At 38.9% G+C, this 22,323-nt stretch overlaps 1 protein-coding gene across 1 annotated transcript; it reads right to left on the bottom strand.

Annotated features, from left to right (window-relative positions):
* Positions 1–545: 545 nt before the first annotated feature.
* Positions 546–7,747, bottom strand: LOC113010763 (uncharacterized). Its single transcript, XM_026149970.1, has 5 exons — positions 7,666–7,747; positions 4,836–5,067; positions 4,240–4,381; positions 3,325–3,415; positions 546–1,157 (listed from the first exon to the last, which is right to left on the bottom strand). Exons 1-5 carry the CDS (start codon positions 7,745–7,747, stop codon positions 877–879), a joined length of 828 nt encoding a protein of 275 aa, XP_026005755.1. The 3' UTR covers positions 546–876.
* Between the last annotated feature and the right edge of the window lie 14,576 nt (positions 7,748–22,323).

Below are 22,323 nucleotides of genomic sequence, written 5' to 3'. Positions count from 1 at the left end.
AGTACAAGTGAATGCTCCAAGAAAAAAAATAACACATATAATAAACAAATGAATATATCTTGAAAAACAACACCTTAACTTAAATGCAACAAAATATAAGCAAAAAGTGACAAAATGCTTCAAATGTAGATTCCTCTGAAGGCTCCATAATGTTGCTTTAGAGCAATATTAACAACACCCCTTAAAAAATCTACAACTTAATATCAGGAAAAATAAATAGTAGCTCAAATATAACGCGTACTATCTTTACTGATCAGAGTGGCACCTCTGCTGTTTTACATCTCTCCGCTTAGGCGCTCTCCCGGGAAAATGGGGTGTAGTGAAAGGTTCAGTTGTCAAGGACGCTACTGCCCCCTGTTGTGTCGGGGTGGTAACTGCAACAACACCGGCTCCTGGAAATGACACTGCAAAGACTACACGAAAGCCCCCGTTTCAAGAGGATTTTCCCTGGGCCTGTTTGAATGCATCATTTATGGAGCTCGTATTATTTTCATGAAGCCTGGAGCAGGGGGCTGGTGAAATGCTAGACAAACAGCTAAATAATGCAAGCTGAGTGCACTGCTTTATTTACCCAAACACAAGTGTCATGTAGTTAATTGTTTACAAGTGCATTTCCCCTACTGTGGCGTGAAGTGCTGACAGAAGAAAAGCAGGATTCATAAATATTTCTATGCAAAATAAAAAATAAAAAAATGAAGAAGAAGAAGACAACATGGTCCAACTAAATAAATAGCCCACAAAGTCTGTGCATTTTAAACCACAGGTAGTGAATAATAAACTATTGTACAACAAGCTCAAACAACACACAAAAAAGCTTGTGTTTGAGAGATTTGAGGAGGGAAAGCAGTCCATCTGTTGCAGCTTGTTTTCTCTTTGTCACTCTAACCGTCTCCCTGCTGCCTTCTCCTCATCTCGAAGTTGGGTCTGCTTCGCTCCCTCATACAGGCTCCGACTGACGTAATGGTTCACATCCCACCCTGCGGGGCTCTTGTGCAGCCAGCGAGCGTTCAGGCTCAATTCCCCCAGCTCCCTCAGGTTGACTCCTGGCCGTGCAGGGGTGGAGATGACGGGGAAAGGGCCGTGGAGAGCCCGAGGCACGGGGAGCGGTTCAGGAAGGCAGCACGGGAGCAGGAAGGGGTGAGGCAGAGGCTGAGTCGCTGTCAGGAATCAGAGTGAGAGTCAAATCAATCAGAAAAGTAACCCCTGAGACACATGCAGAGCTCAAACACATAGTGATTTATTAATACCACTACTCTGATGCATTGAACGGGCTTTAAAGCCATTCAGGGGGAACCTAAAACTGGTTCTAAGTATTTAAACTAACTGTTTAAAGTGAATATTTTAAGTCTATAATAGATCAAACACAAAGAAGAACAGCAATCTTGAGTCTAAATCTTCATTAAAAATGTCAAATTATGAGCTATTTACTGATATTACAGTAAAACCGTAAGTTTCTGGATTTTTTTTTATTTTTATTTTTTTTGGGGGGGGGGGGGATGACGACATGTAAATGAACATTAAATTAACATCTTTCCCACATAAATTCAATCTTCTAGGAAACGTGCAGTATTAAAACTTCCAAGGTGCAAAGTACAGAGCATTTTTTAGCATTTACTTTCTTTCATGCGTGTTCAAGCTGAATGAATTTATTCACTCTGGAGGAAAAGTCTTCAAGGTCAGGATCGAACTCCTTCCTTGCATTATTTTCCATCACGTCACCCTGTTTCACCTTGAAATACATTAAATTACAGAAGAGGCAAGCCATCAAAATGACGTCTCATTGGAAATTGAACTAAATGCAGCTGAAGGAGTTTAAAAATCTGCAGTTTACAGCAACTGAATAGTGAGTTGTGTAATGTGAAAGTGAGTGAATATGAGGACAGTGGAAAGGCAAGGTAATGTCAGTCCAGCTAAAACTACAATTACAGCTTTCTTGATTACAATCAAGTGGAGAATTCTCAGTAAAGTCCATGAAACCTACGGTAGCAATCAACTGATCCTTTCGATGAGTGTGTCTGGGTCTCGAAAGCCTTTATTAGACTTCATTGAATCACATACAATTTTACCATTAAACACACCATCCTTCTCCTGCACTAGAGGAAAGAATAATTACAAAATAGTTATGAATATATAAGAACAAGAACATCAAATGTGTATTAATCCAGAGGTAGAAGTAGTCCCGAGTCAACTGAATTACATTATGTGGACAAAAGTACTGGCCTTCCTGCACATGATATGCTACGAAGCTCCCAGTGCACAGCTTTTGTACTGATGTTAATAAGAGAAGTGCTACAGTTATTGGGACAGCAGAGAGTTGATGAATTTTACACGTCTCATTAGTAGCTCCACAGAGCATTAGTTTGCACGTTCGCCTAGCAAATGTGTGCCTTTCAGGAGTCAAGCTACAGTGTTTTGGAGACAGGGTGATGCACGAATAAAGACTAAACAAAATGAAGCCATAAATTATTTTCTCAAAGTCAGTGAAGGAGAAAAAGAAACGAGCTCACACGATAACATTTATTTGTTTCTTTGCAAAAGGGTGTTTTAAAAAGGTCAAGATGACTGTTAAGGAAGGCGTGAAGGTTAGGGGCTCCAAAAAGTACCACTTTTTATTTTCGGCTCATACAGGTTAAAAAAGTTCAGTGTCATCCACAGTGTTATATCATCAAAGAGGTCCAAGAAGACCTTCAAGGGGGTTGTGGTTTACATTTCAAGGAGCAGATATGTTTGGGAATCATCTGCACAGCTGTGAAATTAAGTTCCATATTTTTTGAAAATTGATCCTAGCAGCAGCATAGAGAGTGAAATAAGTACTGGACTGGGAATGGACCCTTGGGGGATCCCACCTGTGAGGGAAGGTGATGATAGATAAATAAAAAAAACACCCAGCCTGCCTGTTAAATATGATTTAAACCATTCAAAAACAGCCTCTTTAACGCCCACACCATGATCCAAGGTTACCACTAAGGTCTAAATAAAAGATGATTAAAGACTTTTCAAAGTATTCTCTCACAGATTGCAATTTGGGACTCTTTGAGAGCCAGATTTCTCATATTATGTGTCTGTAATCACTTGGTGCCTCCAGTGGTATATTATTAGGTTGACACATTTGCTTTGTGAGTGAAAAGTTGCTGGTTAAATTTCAGCCAGCGACACAAATTCCCTTTGGGATTGTATTAGTAAGGGCATCCGGTGTAAAAACTCTGCCATATCAACCATGCAGAGCTACCCGCTGTAATGACCCCTTGTGGCAAGGGAGCAGTGAAAGACAGCTTTTTATGTCTTCATCTGTGTTAGCTGGACTCTGTAGACCTCGTGCCTTACCTCTGTCCATCACTGACCCTGCTCTTCCACAGAGAGGAAGGCCACTGTCAGCAGCGAGATGAGGGAATAGAAGAGAGCCGCTCTGGACGAGCTGGAGGGATGGAGGTATATGAAGAATGAGATGGAAGGATGGTTGAAATGCAAAGAGTGCAGACAGACAGAGAGTGCACAAAACATCAAGAACACCAGGTGAAGATTAATTTATTTTTAATGTACGGAGGATCAAAGCACCTGGAGCTGAAAGGAAAAAGGGACTTCAGATGATGAAGACATTAATCAAGTTAATTGAAGTATGGTGTTCCTGATATTTTGCACACATATCTGAAAAACTTAATTAGAATATATGACATTAAGAGTTTAATTCCAAAACAGGACTTTTTTTTAAATAGACTCTGCTCATGCAGCGCTTTTCTACCTCAGCAGACAAAGCGCCTCCCTACTAATCCCCACTCCTACAAAATGTATCAAATAATTAAACAAGGTCTGGTGCTTTTTTTAAAGGCTAGCAGGTAACCTAAGCCCTTGCGCTGCCCATGAACATGATATAACTTTAACACACTGACTCCCTTCTACTTTAGAGGACCAGTCAATTGCTTGGTTTTACATTAAATGATAAAATTTCACTAATGATTTTTATTCAAGTCAGCCAAACTCATATTAAATGATAAAGTTGAGGCAATTGTTTCTATTAGAGCTGGTTCATTTTTTATATATCAAATAAGGTAATTATTTTCTTTCAAAGTGCTGAGGAATGAAACTCTTCCTAAAGGACTCATTTTTTGGAAAACTGGCCAAATGACAGGTTCTATTCCACTCCACTGTATTTATAGTGTTATATAAAGTGTAAAATAACCCAGAAGCCAGTTTTCCACACAACAAAGTCCTTTAAGATGAAGTGAAGACGTGATGAATGACCTGATGGCTCGGTGCTGGTGGTGCTGGTGGTGCTGGCGGTGGGTATCCCGGATAGTTGACGAGGATGAGTTTACTGAAGTTGAACTTGTAGGTGAATCGTTTCCCTTTGGTCTTGTGCAGGATGCGTTTGTTGTAGTAGTATCTGGAAGTAAAATGTTTTCTCTGTCAAGACTACACTCTGAAGTGTGTGTCTAAGGTACGCTTTGCTGTTCCTGTAGGGCACTTTAGATTTCTTTGCTGCTTTCCAGGTGGCATGATTTGCATCTGTGGGCATTTTAGATTTGAAAATTTAATTTGACAACATGTGTTGGCGAGGAGCCTGAGGAGGAAGCTGCACGGAGAGAAAGGATTACTCATATTCACAGTTAAATATATATATATATATATGTATGTATATATATATATAGTCTGTTTGTATAACTTTTTTTATTTCAGTCTTTTTTTCTTCATTACAGGGAAAATTCAAATAAACTTAAATAAATTTCAGGAAAGTCAAAATCAAATTAAATGAGAAAATATGTATATTATAACATTACTTGTCTTAAATTCATTTTAAATCTTAAGTTTTCAGAATATGTTGATGCTAATTTACCCACCTGAGGGCCCGGCTGAGCTTGTCGTAGTTCATGTGCGGTTTGCCCTTCCTCTCGCCCCACAGCCTGGCCAACATCTCAGGGTCCCTAATGACAAACTCGCCCCACTCCCCTCCCCAGCCGATGGCCCCGCCCTCGCCTCGGCCAAGTAGCTCGAGGAGGAAGTGCCAAAGCTGGATCTGTCGGGAGCCGGGCGACCACGTGGGTTTGTAGGCCCAGTCAGGAAACAGCACTGCTGGAGAAGCAATTAGGAAACAAGGAAAGTCAGCAATCTAAAATTCAGTGGTGTGTGTTTGAGTCCCCATTAAGGTTGCTCATTCATTTTTCTCAGGAAGCTATATCACACTTTGATTTGCTGGGTTAATATCTTGCATTATTGGTTAAAGTTAGGTGAGAAGTAAGCAAACATGAGCTGTAAACTGTATATAAATGATGGGACGAGCTGAGCATTTAATTGACCATTATGATTTTATTTTTTAGAAGTCAGATGTTTTTCTAAACTAAGACATGGACGCGATCACCGGGCATGCATACTCTTAAATCATGCTCAGGTTTCTTGCCTAATTCCTCCATATGGGACCATAATTAGAAAAAAATAAACTGACATCAGATTTTATTAAATAAAACTTCAACCAGCATTTGAGACCATAAACTCACCAGGAATGTGTTTTTATAAATCAAGTTAAAAAAAAGGTTTTTATTTTTTGTTTCTCTACCGACTGAATACAATGAATGTATTTTTTCAACCACACACGTCGCCCCCTGTTGGCCATTACAAAGACTGCAAGTTTAATGCCAAATACACTATCATAATAACACATTACTGGTAAGTGGACTTTATCCAGTTAGATTCAGTGAGTGTGGCTGTTTCTTGTACTACCTTGAAAAAGACAGAAGACGTAATTATTGGAATGATTAATTATGAATATTTGTTATTTGATTCATATCTAGAAGGTAATGTGTCTCATGTTTTGTTCAGATTGGGGATTTTTTTTATTCTTTTAATCTTTGTGACAAGCTCAAAACTGCTATTAATGTAACAGAATAAAAACGCCACTGCATACGTTACATTACATGCTAATACGCTAATTTGCCATAAATCACCTCTCTGTCAGAGTTAAACAAACATATATGAAGTTTGCTGTGTGGAAGTTGTTGTTGTTTTTTGCTGAAACAAAAATTGCTGCACATCATGAAAAGAAGCTCCTAATATAACATCTTATTATCACCATATCAGATCGTGACTCCAATAGGCTTTGGTTTCTTTTTCTTTATTCCACAATGATTGTACGGATTTTTGCAAATGGGATTTTGGTCGTAGAGGAGTTTAACTGAATCTCTGTTTCATCCAGACATGTCATAAAAAAACACAGGCACAAACAATGAATATTTCTCATCATTTGTTTTGGTGGTCGTGAAGCTTTGTTGTTCTGTGAGCACAAACTAATAACTCTGCGACTATGAGAAAATAATTTCAAGCTTATTCAAGCTCAGCTCATTATTTTGGGTTCAGAAATATGCTCATCTGTTACAGAGGTTTCTTACTGCAAGCTGGTTATCTGTAAATTCTTCCACAAGGAAATAGATTGTCCTTGGATCTGTCTGAAGCTTTGCTATTTGAGACAAGACTGTAAACTTCAACAAAATTAATAAGGTGACGTGAATACATTAAAGCATAGATGGTTGTGTGTCTGTCTGTGTTAGCCCTGTGATAGACTGGCAGCCTATCCATGGTGTAAACTGCCTATCATCCTCTGGCAGCTGGGAAAGGCTCCATGACCCTGAACTTGATAGAAAGTGGAAGGATAAGATAAGATAAGATAAGATAAGATAAGATAAGATAAGATAAGATAAGATAAGATAAGATAAGATAAGAGAACCTTTATTAGTCCCACACGTGGGAAATTTGTTTTGTCCCAGCAGGAGTGGACAGTGCAAAAGTTATGAGGCAAAAATTAGAATACAATAAGAATAAATACAGTACACAACTGTACAGAATAGAATAAAATAAAATACTATATACAGTAGAATAAAATAAAATAAATATACAATAAGATAAAAATAGAATACAAATACAAATACTATATACATGCATGAATTGCTGTGTCTAACTTGTTGGCTGATAAAAAATGTCCCATTTACCAAATATGTTCGTAACTGATAATACGTAATATAGTTTATAAGCTGGTAAAAACTGAAGTGTTAAAAGTTAAGACCAAGTTTTTTGGGGGGGAGTTAGAAAATGGATTACTAGATGATCAAGTTGTAACATATTTTAATTTAACTGAGCAAATAAACTCTAAAATAACAGCTCTGATGTGTCACCTCTCTGGTGGGGATGGAGCTAGCGCTTGTGGCCAAGAAATGCCAGCTAGATATAGTCGGTCTTGCCTCAATGCACAGCCTGGGCTTTGGAGCCTGTAGAGGGGCTGGACTCCATACTACTCTAGAGTTGCTCCTGTTGAGAGGCAGCGAGCAGTGTTGGGTATGCTTAGTTATCAGTTCAGTATCTTGAGGATTGTTGGACTTCTTCGATTAACCTCAGCTTGTCTATAATAAGCATCATGGCTGAGGTTAAGAGTGTTCTTTGCAGGTGGCATGAGGACTGTAGGCCAATCATAATTTTAGATCTGTGGTTTCAGGTTTTGAACACTTGGGTGAAGAACAGCAGAGTTGTGAACTGAACTCCAGCTTGCAGTGAGTTGAATCAAATAGTGGGGGAGAATGCTGAACAGGCTTACTGTTCCATCTATTAACCAGAAGGTTAATAGATGTTCAGTAGCAATCTGAGGGACTCTGAGGACATAAAGTCCAAATGGATCATGTTCTGCACCTCCATTGTTGAGGTGGCTGTATGGAGTTGTGGCCTCAAAGTGCTTGGCTAGGAAGTAATCCCAGAACCAGATGTTGGACATTGGAGATGAAGAGAGAGCCGTCAAGCTGAAGAAGAAGTCCTACTGAGCATGATTAGCCTTTGGGACTCAGGAGGCAGTTGACAGGTACTGACCAACCAGTGCAGCTCTGGCAGTAGCCAAAAACTTGCATGTGGGAAGATTTTGGTGAAACCATGGAGAAAGACTTTCAGTCTTGATGCAATTCTGGGAAACTGTCAGGTGACTCAGGAGGAGGAAACAGTTTCCTGTTTACACTGTATACAGCAGGAGGTAGCCAGGCAGAGGAAAGAATATTTTGAGGATCTCCTCAATACTATTGAAAAGCTTTCTGTAGTGGAAGCAGAGTCTGGTAATGAGGGAGAGGATTTGCCCATCACTGAAGATGAGGTCACAGACCATCTCTCTGTCCTCTTGTGAGTAGGCTAGTATCTTCTTCACTTTATTTACTTCTAGTCAACTAGTCAGACTCCCTATTGGCTCCACTGTTTTGTTCTTAATCTTCCTTGAAAAGAATGTTTACTGGTATCAAAATCAGCTTCTCTGCTTAACTAGAATAATGTCCTAAAAGATCCCCGAGTAAGTAAACTGATGGTGGAAATAAAACTGACAGATGTTCACGCTGGTATGCTCATGGACATTATAGCTTCAGTTTTAACTTAAGTACAGACTAAATATTAATATCGAAGGTCAAAATGGAGCAGCTTGTATCAGTTGCTGATTGGTCAAGGCGGCATCAAGACTGCACGACTTGCTGGCGCTGACATGATGACATATCATTCCTTTGTTTCTCGCAGTTTTATCTATTTTTATCACGCATCCGAATAAGATCTGCACCGAATGAATACATAATAACTCTTACATAAATATGAACGCTATCCCACACAAATGTCTACCCACACATATGTAAATAACTGAGATGAACGCACACCGACACACACGGTCTTACTTCTGCTCCAATAAGGTGAGGAAAGGTGACCGACTGAGGAGCTGCAGCTGCACTGCATCTGTTACAAAATACAAACAGATAAAACTCGTCAGTGTCTTCACTGGACTGATGGGTGAGAAACGAGAAGAAAATAAAAAATATTAATTACCTCTCATCTGGTGTGAAATTAGCCATCACAACAAAGCACAAATGCAGCTGATTGCAGCAACTTATTCTTTCACCATCACCCACAAATTAAATCAATGGCAAAGCCAATCTCCCAATTGTATATTAGATCAATATAAGTAAATGAATATAATGTGTATGTATGCCCTGACAGTTTATAATGTGCCTGGAATTGCATTTGACTCAATAGCTGGTTTTACAGTGGCTTAAATGTGTGAAAGCACCATTTTTACCTGCAGACATTGTTTAATACTCTATATTTTTCTATAATTTCATCCTATAAACACACACACACATCACTCGCCCACAGACACAATGACCTTCCCAGGCGATTCACAGCAGCAGAGACACCCACCATCTTCCCTGCAAGGCTGAAAACTCATCTCTTCAAGAAGTACTTCACATAACCCTCTTCCCCCAACTGAATGATGCCTCCTCTGCTATAAGCCCTCTTCCATCGGCTGTAATATCCTCTTATCTTGGAGCAACAAAAAAAAAAAAAAAAAAACGATGTCTGCCTTCAGCTCTTATTTTATTTCCTTCTCCCATGCAGCACTGCTCTCACACATGATCACTGCAGGGTCACAGGGACATTATCAGGAAACCGCAGGAGACGAGCCAAAGTCGTTTCACTTGTTAAGGCCGATGATTAGACAAAAACAAGCTCCAAGTTGTTCCGCTTCAAGATTGAAAAACAAACTAAAACATGGGATCAAAAGAGGACTGCAGATGAATTAGAGTTAATTTAGTTTAGCTTTCTGTGCAATTTTATGCAGACTTTGGCTCTCATATTTAAATTTCCCCCCTTTTTATTGGTTGTTTTGGTGGTTAACTACAATTTTTTACTCCATAAGAGCACCAAGTGCCTAAAATGCAACTCTAACTCCACCATAAATCTAATGGTAACTAGTTGAAATCATTATTTCAGAGAAGCACAACATTTTCACAGGGTTTTTTTTTTAAGTAGGTGAATTTAAGGTCAAAATTTAACTAATCATTAAAAAATTATTTTGTTTACAAAGAGCAGCCTAATTCAGAAGCTCCCGTGCAAGTGTAATCATAATGCAATTGGTCCTGTTACCTTGATTGGAGCCAAAGTGGAAAACTCTTCGTTAAGATGAGTAACAATGATCAGTTTGTCTGCCGGCCCACTTCCAATCTGGGAGGACTGAAGGATGGATGGACCGAATCTTAAACCCTCTATCTCATCTCACCCCCTAACCGCACACAGACACACACTCCCACCTCCCCCTTCCCTCCTACAACATTACTCCCTCCTTCCCCCAGCCCCAGAATTAGGAAGACTGGGGCATGACAAAAAGATGTTGATTACACTGATGGTGAATGAAGAAAACCCTCCCAAAACATGAAACCATCACTCATTAATGAGTTAGAAATGCAACTTTGATTAGCTGCTGATAGATCATCATCGAACAGTTATTTTTTAACTATATTAACATGTTAATTTGTGTAAAAACAAATAGGGGCAAATGATTGTTATAATTTGCCAGAGCCGTTAAGTGCACCTTTAAATTCCACAAAAAGAAATCATTCAAATTTCCAAGGGAAGTCATATATGGACCACAATGTGTTATTTAGCTAAACTTTATACATATATATATATATATATATATATATATATATATATATATATATATATATATATATATATATATATATATATATATATATTAGATGATTATATGTGAGAGTGGGTCGGAACTAAAAAGCACGAGAAAATAAGGTGTTAGGAAATAGGTGAAGGTACTTTTCTTCTGTGTCATGACTGGAGCATATTAAAGTGAGCTGAGGAGAGAGATATGATTGAGCAGACTGAAGGTGACAGAAGGTTTTTTTTTCCTCGCTGAATCAAATAGGTGATGAACTCAATACCGGAGCCACACTTTAGTCAACGAGAGCCGCTTTTCACTTGACAGGAGTGACTTTGGCCAAGGTCAACAGGCTGTTCAATACTCTGCCGCACAGGCACAGGAGGCCGGTGTAGAGGTGGAGGTAGCGGTGACACATTTTGCTCAAGCTAATGTCCTGCTATTGGTCCCACAGGCCTCGAGCACTTATCGCACTTCTGTGAAGGTGAGGGGGCATTCCTACAGCATGCAACACTAGACAAATAAATAAAACGACTTAAAATGGTTTAGAAGATGTATTACCGTAAATTCTAAATACTTTGATGATTCTAATCAGTTTTTTTACTTCAATTTTTTTAATAACAATACATCCATTTCAAATAACTTTTATAATTGGAAGAATTCAAATAATTTTACAGAACAAAACTTTTTTTTTTTTTTACCAAGCAAGTGAAACACTGTGCTTGAAAGTCGCAAAACCTTTAAAGCAAAGATGTAAGGTACAGATGATAAGTCATTTTGACTTATTTTTTAATATTAATTCCATTTTTGTTCCCTTTCTTTTAACTTCAAAAAGGAAAATTACATGCTTTTTATAACTGAAACCTTCCTTTTAGTTTCTTCCGTGCTTGTGTTTACGCATCATTAAGGAGAACATTTTGACAGATCGGTAAATCTTGAAATATCAGTTCTGTTTTCGCATGTGTTTGTTAAATATGAAGTTATAGCTATGAAGCTATAACTGGAAACAGTTGAAAGCAGTGTAGATCTGCTCATAGGTAAGTCTAAGGGTAAACCCGCAAATCTTTACAAAAAAAAAATGACAAGTTTTGTGTTGACAGGACACGTATGTACAGAATTACATTTTAACCAGACGCTATTATCAGCTTGTTGCCTAGCAACTTCGCAGTAACAAGTGTATAGAACTAGGATAGCTTTTTTTATGCTAATACACAATTTATGCTAGTGAACGGCAGTAGCTAAGTATAGAAGATTTCTACTTGTTTCTTAATCAGGTAATTATGCTAATGGAGTATTGGAAAGATTGTATATTGATATCAGCTTCTTTTCAAGACAATCACACACACAGACAGCATCCAAATCTATATTTTGCCAAGTCTGTGAGAACTGGGTTACGACTTAATCCTACATTACTTAACCCGAACAAAATGTTGTGCTGCTGCATTTGTTGGTGGATTAGCTGTGATTTAGTGTTCCCTATACAGCAGGAGAAAAGACATAAAGAGAAGCTCCCAGCAACAATCTGCTTAGGCTTGTGATGCACATACATCCCTATACAGTCCCCCATCCCTTGCACAAAACACAAACACACACACACACACACACACACACACACACACACACACACACACACACACACACACACACACACACACACACACACACACACACAGTCCCACCCGCATACACTTATCGTCCCTTAGATGTGATAGCTGACACCGGAGGCTTTTAATTCCAGTGTAAATACAAATACTCTCCCAGACAGCTATCAATTATGCATAGCACTAATTGAGTTGAATGTTGTGCTTTTAGCAGCCTGAGGACCCCGGGTCACATGCAGAGCTTGAAACCAAACACACATAGATAATTGCACATATACGAGAACCCATTCAGTTCCTTTTCCTTCAATTCAACCTTAAAAAACAGAAGTGAGATGACATTTTTTTAGCCTATTACAACAGACTACATACTAGTTTACTACTTTAAGCTGGCTTTGGAAATGTTTTGGCCATTATATTTTACTATGAGCAATAGCCGGTGCAAACATTGCACTTAAGCTACATTACGATATAAAAATGTCTGTATTTGGAGGGAGAAACAATGAGGATTTGACATTCAGTGTCCTTCACAGTGCTGCAAATCTAAAATGAAATCTAAATATGTGGAAAATGATCAGATAGACTCCTGAACACTGATATTAGCCATAAGTCTCATGTTATAAAATACACAAAACTAAAGTTTGGTGAGCATGATGAGTGAGGTCACTCTGACAGAGCAGAGTGAGTAACTTCTCAAATGCTTTAAAAGATTATGGTATGGTTCCATACAGGAAAAAAATCTACAGTGACTTTAATCACAACATGTGATCTTTTAACCTTTAACCTTAACCAAAGTACTTTTGTTACAAAAGCAAAAGCACATGATCCAATCTCATGTTTGCACACTCTCCATCAACCCCAACCACCTCTTCCTGGCTTTAAATTTATTAAAATATATTTCCTAATCAAGCCAGGCTTTTCTTTTTACATTTCTTTGAAGGTAATAATAGAGTTGCACATAAACTTATTTCTAGGACATCTGGTTTGATCTCACATGAGATGTAAAACAGGCCCCAAGGGGTTTGACAAAAGTAAAGACTGGTTCATCCATGGTGCAAAAAGAACAGCCCCAAAAAAGACTTTATTGGAAAATGACTCATTATTTTTTGTTTTTATTTCATCTAATATTAAATTCTTTTTTAATTTTCCTAAAGGACAAGTTTTTTGCTTGAATGATGCGAGCAGAGCTTTTTGATTTAATATTTGTCTAAGCATGTTTTACTCGGTTTGAATAAAAGGTTTTGATTTCCTCCATATTTAAAGTACATTAATCCAACTTTGGATAGTTAAGAGCGAAACAACTTTTGTGCAACAGATACATTTAAAGTAGCTAAAGGCTCGCTTTTAATTAGATCTAAGCTGTTGTCAAAGTCTGTCTTTTTATGAATCCAGAAATTGCTTTTAAGGTCTTAAAAAAGTAATTTCACTTTCTTCCTGTGAGATGAAAAGCTCAACACTTCTTTCATGTTGGTGCAATAGATATGCAGCTAATGTTAAAAAATACTCCTACCATCACCTCTAAGGCTCACTAATTAACACACACACACACACACACACACACACACACACACACACACACACACACACACACACTGATACACACACTCACACTGATACACACACGCACAGAAAGGAATATAAAAATTACATTTTGGTGATGTGATGTTTCCTAGCGACCAACAGTCACTTTGAGTTTCGGAATCTTGTTAGTGGGGTTGCCGGGCAACAAGGCCAAATAAAATTCTAAGGAATTAAAATACAGCACTCAGCCTGAAACTACATATCGTCATTTTAATATTTCTACAAGATGTAATATGTTAATGAGCTTTAGATGTGCCGGCTGGTAGTATTATTATTATTATTATTAAAGTGCAGCACAGGATGAGATAATAGGGGACATGCCATTGTTCATTTTGTGCTTCATATTTCCCAGAAAAGTATAATTAGTTAAATTAAGAAAATGGAAATTACATGCAGTAAACTATGATTTGAAGGGACCAACCTGGGGACAGTTGCCGTTCCTACACTAATTTAAATTTAACAAAATGCACTGCAAGCTACATTTAGTTTCTTCTGCTTATCCAATTTGGTGGATGGGGTGTTTGGGTCACAGGTCGCCAATCTGTTGCAGGGCTAACACATAGAGTCAGTTTAGAATCACCAATTAACCTGACCCAATGGAGTGTGGGAGGAAGCTGGAGTACTGGGAGAGAACCCACACAGTCACAGGGAAAACATCCAAACTCCACACAGAAAGGCCTTGAAGCCAGGACCTTCTCGCTGTGAAGTGAAACTGCTGTAACACTGTTCTTGGTTTGAAACAAACTTTGTGATTAGTTTAAATATTGTTTGCTCAATCAAAAAAAAATTGGGTTACTAAAAAAATTATATTTCATTATCTATTACGCCTAGCTGTCTTGATTCATTATTGAGTTGCTCTTTCTGTAAAATGTAACAGCTGAAACTGACACCATGAACATGAACATCAAACTGATGCCTTCACTTTGCTGTTTTTGTGTGATCTACAACTTAAAACCCCTTCAAAAAATAATTAAAGGAACAACTGGGGCTATCATACTTAAGCAAATAACTACTGAATGGTTACATTTGATAGAAAAGTCAATATAATTATATTTGCTCTTAAATCTGAAACGTTTTTGAAACCTTGTGGGATTAAAGTCCCTTTTAAACAATCAAAGGCACTTTAAAGACAAAGTTAAAAGATCTCTGGATCTTTTAACTTTGTTAGAGAAGCTTTATGTATGATTCACAAAAAAAGACCATCCTTTTTCATCTCAAACTGGTTGAAAGGTGTATTGTGAGGGTCAAATTTGTTTCTTTTTTTAACTCTTAAACTGCCTTATGATACCACGAGGCATGGTGTAAATAACCCCACTTTTCAAAAATACTCAACTTCAGAGCAGTCCTAACAAAGACAGCTGATAGACAGTAAAAAAAAAATCCTGCTGTTAGTAGTGGATTTAAACAGACACTTTGGAGACACACATAAACACACAAACACACAACAAAGGAAGTGGCCTCATAGTGAGTATAAAAGCTGACAGTTTGGAAATTGAGCCTTCGGACTGATGGGACTGCAGCACCCAGAAGCAGATGACAGAAAGAGAACTGAGGCTTGCAGCACTGTCTGGGGAATATTACAGTAAAGATGCAATATAAACACAGAGCTATGTGAGGAAAACCCCCTTCTCTGCCTCGCTTACTCTCTAGTGTTTCTGTGCCAGATATTAGCCCAGTCTATCACCAAGAGGAACTGTGCAGGGGGATAAAAAAAACAAACAAATATAATGAAGGACTTCTGCCAGGGTATAATAAGACTTCACATTCCCTGAGGAGCAATTTAGGTAGTGGCGCACAAAAATGGGTCCTGAGACGGGAATTTGCTTTCCACCAAGATTGTCATCCTTGTTGTTTTTTTCCCCCTGCTCTCTTCTACTTGAGCAAGCTGCATTATCTCCTCTGTGTGTGTGTGTTTGCGTGTGGACAGAGGATGAGGAGGATGAGGAGGATGAGAGAACGGGGGGTGGGGGGGGGGGGGGGGGTTAAGTCTGGATTTGATCCCTGCTAAAAGGACTGTTTGTTTTACAGCTGACGACCCCAGAGTTTAATCTGGTGCTTAGCTGCCTGCTCAATCTCTCCTTCTCCTTCATCTCCCTGCATCCTCTCATCCTCACTGCCTCCCTCTCTCTCTCCCTCGCTTTCCCCTTCGTCTCTCTCATTCTCACTCATTCAATCGTATCATCCTCTCACAGAGAGTTACCCCCCTCTCCCTCCTCCCCACACTGAAACCTCTCCATCCATCCTCCTCCTTCCGTCCTCCATCCCTTGTCATCTCCTTATTTCGCTCCTCTTTCTTTGTAGTGCCAGGAGCGCTTGTTCGCGATTTACATTTAACTGGATCCATCAGGTTGTGTGTTAGGCGTAAAATTAAGCTAGTGTTACATCATGCGGTACAGTGTGTCCGTGCGTGTATGTGTGTGTGGGAGTATGTAGAGCTGGAGTGCAGTGAAGGTTTGAGTCCCTGAAATGTCTCAGAGTTCCTGTTTGTGTGGGCTTCTAGACGTGCGTGTGTGTGTTTGTGTGAACTGTGTGTGAGTGAGGGCAGGAGGACAATAGTGAGAGTGTATGTTAAACAGGATGATGGTATTGCAGCAGATGAGGGTCATGCTCCAAGTCTTAAGGGTCAAATCCTGTTAGAAGTAAGAGGGATCAAGGCTTTAGCGAGGCACTGCCTTTTTTCTTAACTGCTGCAATATTCACTGAGAGTGTGCAAGAGAAGCTCTGTGAGTGTGTGTGATACATCCTGTGTGTGTGTGTTTGTGTGTGTGTGTGTGTCTGTGGAATAACACATAACCTCTTAAATAAAGCAGGAGATAAGGTGGCGGAAGAAAATTGTGCAGGAAAGGTGAAAAAATCTTCAGGAAACAAAGACGGCATCACTTAGATTTCCCTTTTTTTATTCTTTCCCTGAAGCAAGCAGTCTCAAAGTGTGGCCCGCAGGCCAGTGTTGGCCTGTGGTAATAATTTATAAGGCCTGCGAGTGTGTCAGTCATCCTGGTGCCTCCTCTGAGGTCTAAATCGTCGTCGGTGATGGTCCAACCCCTAATCTGAACTCCGGGCAAACTCTTCTGTTTTTACTAAGTTGTTCTCCCAAGTCTTGCCGATCAGGGAACAAAAAAGAAAATAATAATTTTAACTGACAAACATCAAAAACTATTTACATTTTTCCTAAGTTATGTCCATTGTGCCTTTCTACAGGGTTACCATTTAAACCTCATAGGCTTAAACCTTTATCACCCAAGCGTCATACAGGCCGCCTGGATTTATTTGTAATCATTGCTGTAAAATTACAAAAAACTGTTTTCATCTTTCAGGAACCATTTGAAAAATCCACCCTGATGATGATTAAACATCTCAAAACCGACCCAAAAAAGGACAACTAACACAAAACCCCCAAACCTTCGTTACACAGGAAGCTCACCCGCATTTTGAAGCAGAAAGCAGAAAACTTGGCACAGTAGAGACTAACTGAGCAGTGACTACTAAATCGATCACAGGCCTGATGGGAAATAAGGGCGATCACTCATGGACCTGAAGGAGAGCTCGAGGAGAAATGAATCTCATCTTGGGTGCACTTCACACAAACAGCGAGAATGGACTTTCAGTTTGAAAGCAGAGACTTTGATAAACGTTATAAATAATAATAATAATGATAATAGTAATCCAAGCCAAGACCCAGGCGTACAGGTGCCAAATATCAGCCCTTGATACATCAGCAACAGATATTGAAGAACAAGAGGACTTTATGGATGTGACAACAAATGTAAAAATCACTGTGATCATTGTGTGCAGCTCTGGAAGCTTTCTGCTATTTTAATCTTTAATAATAAGAAAAATGAAGCATGGATTTGTAATTATTTTGTTTAATGTATATGCTGGCTCCGTTAATTGGCACTCAGTCCTTAAAGCTTTGAGATCGCATTTGTCTCTGTTTGACTGTATTTAATTTAATTTATGCATCAATATGTCTCAGCTTTAAGCCCTCGCTTGCATTGTCTCCCATCAGTTATGTGTTATGTGTAAGCGCAAACAATGTGTGAGCGCAGGCAGTGCATTATTTCATTATGTTTGCCTTGTTGGAAGACAGAAATCAATCAGTCATCACCAGACTTCTTGTTTTCCTGGCTGTACCAATCAAATATTCCTCATGCATCATTTCACATACATCAAAACAAAACCTGAACCCTTGACCCTTGCAGTAAGGTGATCTGGTGGCTCTGTTGAAAGCGTTTTGCTGGCGTGGAGCGGGCTCACTTATCGCCTTAAAAGAAAGAGTCACTGCAACTGAGTGGAAAGCTGATCGTCTTTATCCTGCCAAGACATGTCTGTCACGAGGGTTTTGACACATTGGCACACCATCGATGTCATCACGGCACATTAGGGAATCTCTCTTGGAAGAATGGAGCAGAGTTCTAGTGTCTTAAAGAAACAATTTCAAGCTGTTTGATGGTAATCAGGGCTCACCTCCTTACTAAGACGCTCTGCGCTTGTATGTTATATTGTTTTGAAAATGTAAATATTCAGTATTAATATATAGTACTTTAGGTGGAAAATGTTAAAACTGCTTTATTTGATAAAGATAAAGACTTGGATCAGTTTTGAACTGTGCACTGATTACTCCTGACTTCGCTGAGATTTTAACCTGCAAGTGACCTCAGCATACTTCTGCTACTACTTCTCCAGCAACCTTTCATATTTGTTTCATTTGTCCAATAATTTGAGTCATTTAAGGGCCTGAAAATATATAAATGTTTTTCTTATTTTGTGTGTGCAAGTGTTTAATTTTATTGTTGATTTATTGTAATGTTTACAATATCTTATAGCTAACAAAAGCTACGCCTTTAGGAATTTCATTTCCAAAGCGAGGCTATAATTGCCTCAATTAATTGTGATGAGTGAGTTAAGTCTTTTTTTTACACAAACATGATTGAAAACAATAATTATATTATCATATTAATCATCCTGGTTGAAGCAGCCATCAAAAGATGGGTACACTGTGGTCATGAAGGGAGTAAACAGCAATACTCAGGTGGGCAGTGGGGTTTAAATGATGCTCAGTTGGTAGTGAGGTCCTCAAAGTGTTGCAAGAAACTATCCCCACACTGTTACACCACCACCCTGAACCGTTGCTACAGGGCGGGTTGAATCCCTGTGTTCATGTTGTTTGAGCCAAATTCTGACCGTGCCATCCAAGTGTCACAGCAGAAATTGAGACTGAACTGTAGTTTCCTGTTTTTAGCTGGCAGGAGTTTTCAGTCTTCTGCTGCTTTAGCTCATCTGTTTCAAGATTTCGCATCTTGTCCATTCAGAGATGCTCCTCTGCTTACCTCGGGTGTAATGAGCAGTTACCGGAGTTACTATTGCCTTCCTACCAGCTCATAGTCTGGCCATTCTCAACTGTCCTCTGACATCACCTGAAGAACCGACGCTTGATGGATATCCTCTCTTTTTCGGACCATTCTCTGTAAACTCTAGAAATGGTTGTGCAGGAAATTTCCAGTAGATCAGCAGTTTCTGAAATACTCTGACCATCTCGTCTGATGTAAACAACCACTTAAATTACTTTCCTTCCTCATTATGATGCTCAGTTTGAACTTCAGCAGTTCGTCTACATTCCTGAACTCACCAAGCTGCTGCCATGTGACTGTCTGATTAGACACTTGTATCAACAAGTAATTCAGCAGGTCTACTTAATAAAGTGGTTGGTGAATGTAAAACACAAATAGTGGCATTAAAACACACTGTGTGTAATAGCATAACGTGGGTCATAAAAGACCCCAATCTGTCATTGTGTTTGTTAAAATAGCTTGGTCCCCCGAGGCTACAATGTTGAATTACAGTGGTATGATTTTGCCTTTTTTCCCCACACCCTGAAGACACATTAAGTGTTTAAAAATATTCTTCAAATGAAAACAGTTCAATTAGCCAGAATGCCATTAGTACTTTGACACATGCTCTAATTATTAGGCTGCCGTTGCTCTTCGTTGCGGATTCTCTCTGAATGTTGGCCCAAAATAAAAGCAGCTCTGTCAAATGTGCACGATGCACATTGAATATACAGAATTAATTCCATTGCTCCATTTTAAAACAATCCCACCATGCTAATATAAAATAAGTGTCTTTTTCCCTTCTTTTTTTCCCCTAATACTGGATTAGCCAAATAACAGTGCCTTTCATACATTGGTGGCTGTACAAGGCAAACTGATTTGAGTGCAGTGCTGACCCTCATAATCCGAAAGTAGAACAAATACGATGATTTACAGCTTTGCATTCTCTGTCCTGTTATTTCATTGTTTTTTAGTCCCAAATCATCAAAGCTGTCACTGAAGCACCTCACAAGGGAAAACTGTCAAGATGGCAACGACTGAACAAAAGTGAAGAACAGAGACTGTAAAGCTCTCCGAGGAGGCAGAGCGGTATAATTTCATGAATGAAAAATTAAGTCAATACAATTACAATAAAATGGCCCTGGAGCACTTTTGAGTAGGAGTGCGTATTTATGTGAGACAACGGCTCAGTTGTTGTGTTACAGAATAAAAGTTGGCTAAAGCCTGAAAACCAGGAGGTTATGAGTGCAATTGTCTTCTTCACTGCTTTTTTTTTTTTTTGTCTACTCCCCTCCAGCCTCCGTGGTTCATGCGGCCCTCTGGGGAGCTGTGGTTTCTGAAAGGTTTTTCAGTGTCCTTAATCTCTCCATCTCTTTGTGTCCAGGCAAAAAATATATCCGCATGAAACTCGAGAAGCCGACAGGGGCCAAGTTGTGTGAGAAAATGATGAGCTTCTTTCCAGCATTTTGTAAGAATTAAAAAAAAAAAAGTAAGAGAGAAGAAGATAAAACTAATTTGGCTTCAGCACAAAGCTTTTAATTAGTGATTCTAAAACGGGAGACCTTTAGATTCAGCAAAAAGAGGAATGCTTTGATTTCACTCTTTTTAATAACTAGGAATGATCCTAATTAAAAGAAAGGATGACAGTTTTAATCACGGGTTTCTGCTTCCATCATTATCCCAGAACCCAAACAGTACATAAATACAAATATCTCGTGTACGTGCAAAGGTGAATAGTGTACGTCGGTGATTCTAAACAAACCCCAGACCACCAATTATTTCACTAACTGCAAGGGTTTTTTTTTTTTTACACTAGAAGAGCAAGACATCCAGACGTGTTAATTATCCCGTGGCTAGACACTACCTGGACCTACATATTAGCAGCACATCCACGTTACAAGCCTTTGGAATTAAGCATTTTCCTCTTTCCAGAAGAAGAAGTGAAGATTTAACCAAAGGGGAGCTGGATTTATAAATTAAAGGCCACTAAATATCTTGGCTTAAATGAGGACTTTATTTTTCTGAATAAATTTTGCTGCTTATAGAATTTTAATTGAAATAAGATGAATACTCTGGGCCAAATGGATGCCATTTTCCGATATCTTATATCTCAACACCCTTTTAGTCTCTTACATACAAAAGTATAATACATTCACTTGGCCAAGCATAAATAAATGAATAAATAAATAACAAACTGCTGTTTTTCTGAATTAACAAGCTATCTTAAAATTCCCAAAGAGCCTCTATCGACTCGAAAGCTTGATTTCATGAGCAGTAAGCCCTCCTCCCACTCCTGCTTAGTTTAATGCACTTTTATTTGGTTTAGGCTTGAAAAATGTGCAGATACTGGCATCGCTGTATCCTGAGTCATCACACAGCCAGTCTGAATGATCCTGGAGAAACACTGCAGTGTCCAGTAAATAAACAGTCTGTATCAGCACTATGTGTAATGCTTGAAAATGCCAGTATATCCCAGTGTTTCAAATCTAAACAGAAATAAAAGTGTGTTGGGTGCAAGGGGAGCTTATTGCTCTAGAAATCAAGTTTGCCTCTACGGCAAGATACGAGAAGCAGTACTGTGCATTCGGAAAATCTAATAAAAATACAATAAAATTATAGAGGAAACTGTAGTTCTAACCAGTTTTAGTCACGGCTTTGATGGGCATGTTTATGAACATGTGGGATGTCTACGTGACTGTGAGTCGAATGCCTTCGCAAAGTGTTGTGTTTGTACTGCGACGCTGCTTCTAAACTTTTGAAATTCTGCCCCTGACAAATACAGCTCAATTATAATATTGATGATAAAAATGTAAAGATAAAAACAAGTAAAAGCTGAACTAAAACTAAACATTTTAACCCTTTAAATTGTGAATCATGACACAATTGCCAGAAAATTGAACTGTCTTGAAACTGGAGTGTTGATCTACAGCTGGCATTTTTGATGCAATTTCTTGCTCATAGCTTGTCTGTGAAGGTTCTCAGTCATCCAGGTCATCGTAGTCAAAGGAGCTTGCAAAGAAAAGAGTCTGGACTTCTTTAAGTCCAGACTCTTTTCTTTGCAAGCTTTGCAAGTGTGATGCAACATTAATGGAAGCAGATAAGGCTACGTCCCATCTGAGGCAGCTTCTTTTGAATTATGCCGTTGATGGCTCAGAGTTGAGACACGTTCATTTTTCCCAGCAGATATTATAAAAGCACTAATCCGTTTTTACAAACATGACCATGGCATGAAAATAAAACCATTGTAAATGTTATTCCAAAGAGAGCGCCTTGAAGTTCTTTGATTTTTTTAAGCTATAAACGGTTTGATTATTCCAGGAAGCACGAGCAGTGAAATCCTCTTTTCAAAACCCCAGATCTGTTTGGAAGA

This window comes from Astatotilapia calliptera, chromosome 18 (genome assembly GCF_900246225.1).
Source record: "Astatotilapia calliptera chromosome 18, fAstCal1.2, whole genome shotgun sequence".
In the NCBI taxonomy this organism is placed as follows: Eukaryota; Metazoa; Chordata; class Actinopteri; order Cichliformes; family Cichlidae; genus Astatotilapia; species Astatotilapia calliptera.
This window is presented reverse-complemented; position numbering and strand designations above follow the sequence as displayed.

Bases quoted from the DNA above. Each gene is read 5' to 3' on its own strand.
- LOC113010763 (XM_026149970.1), bottom strand. From the start codon at position 7,747: ATGTCCAACATCTGGTTCTGGGATTACTTCCTAGCCAAGCACTTTGAG. The intron at 4,382-4,835 runs GTGGGTAAATTA...TTTTACTTCCAG, and splicing joins AAGCTCAGCCGGGCCCTCAG to ATACTACTACAACAAACGCA. The intron at 1,158-3,324 runs GTAAGGCACGAG...GATTCCTGACAG, and splicing joins AGGGTCAGTGATGGACAGAG to CGACTCAGCCTCTGCCTCAC.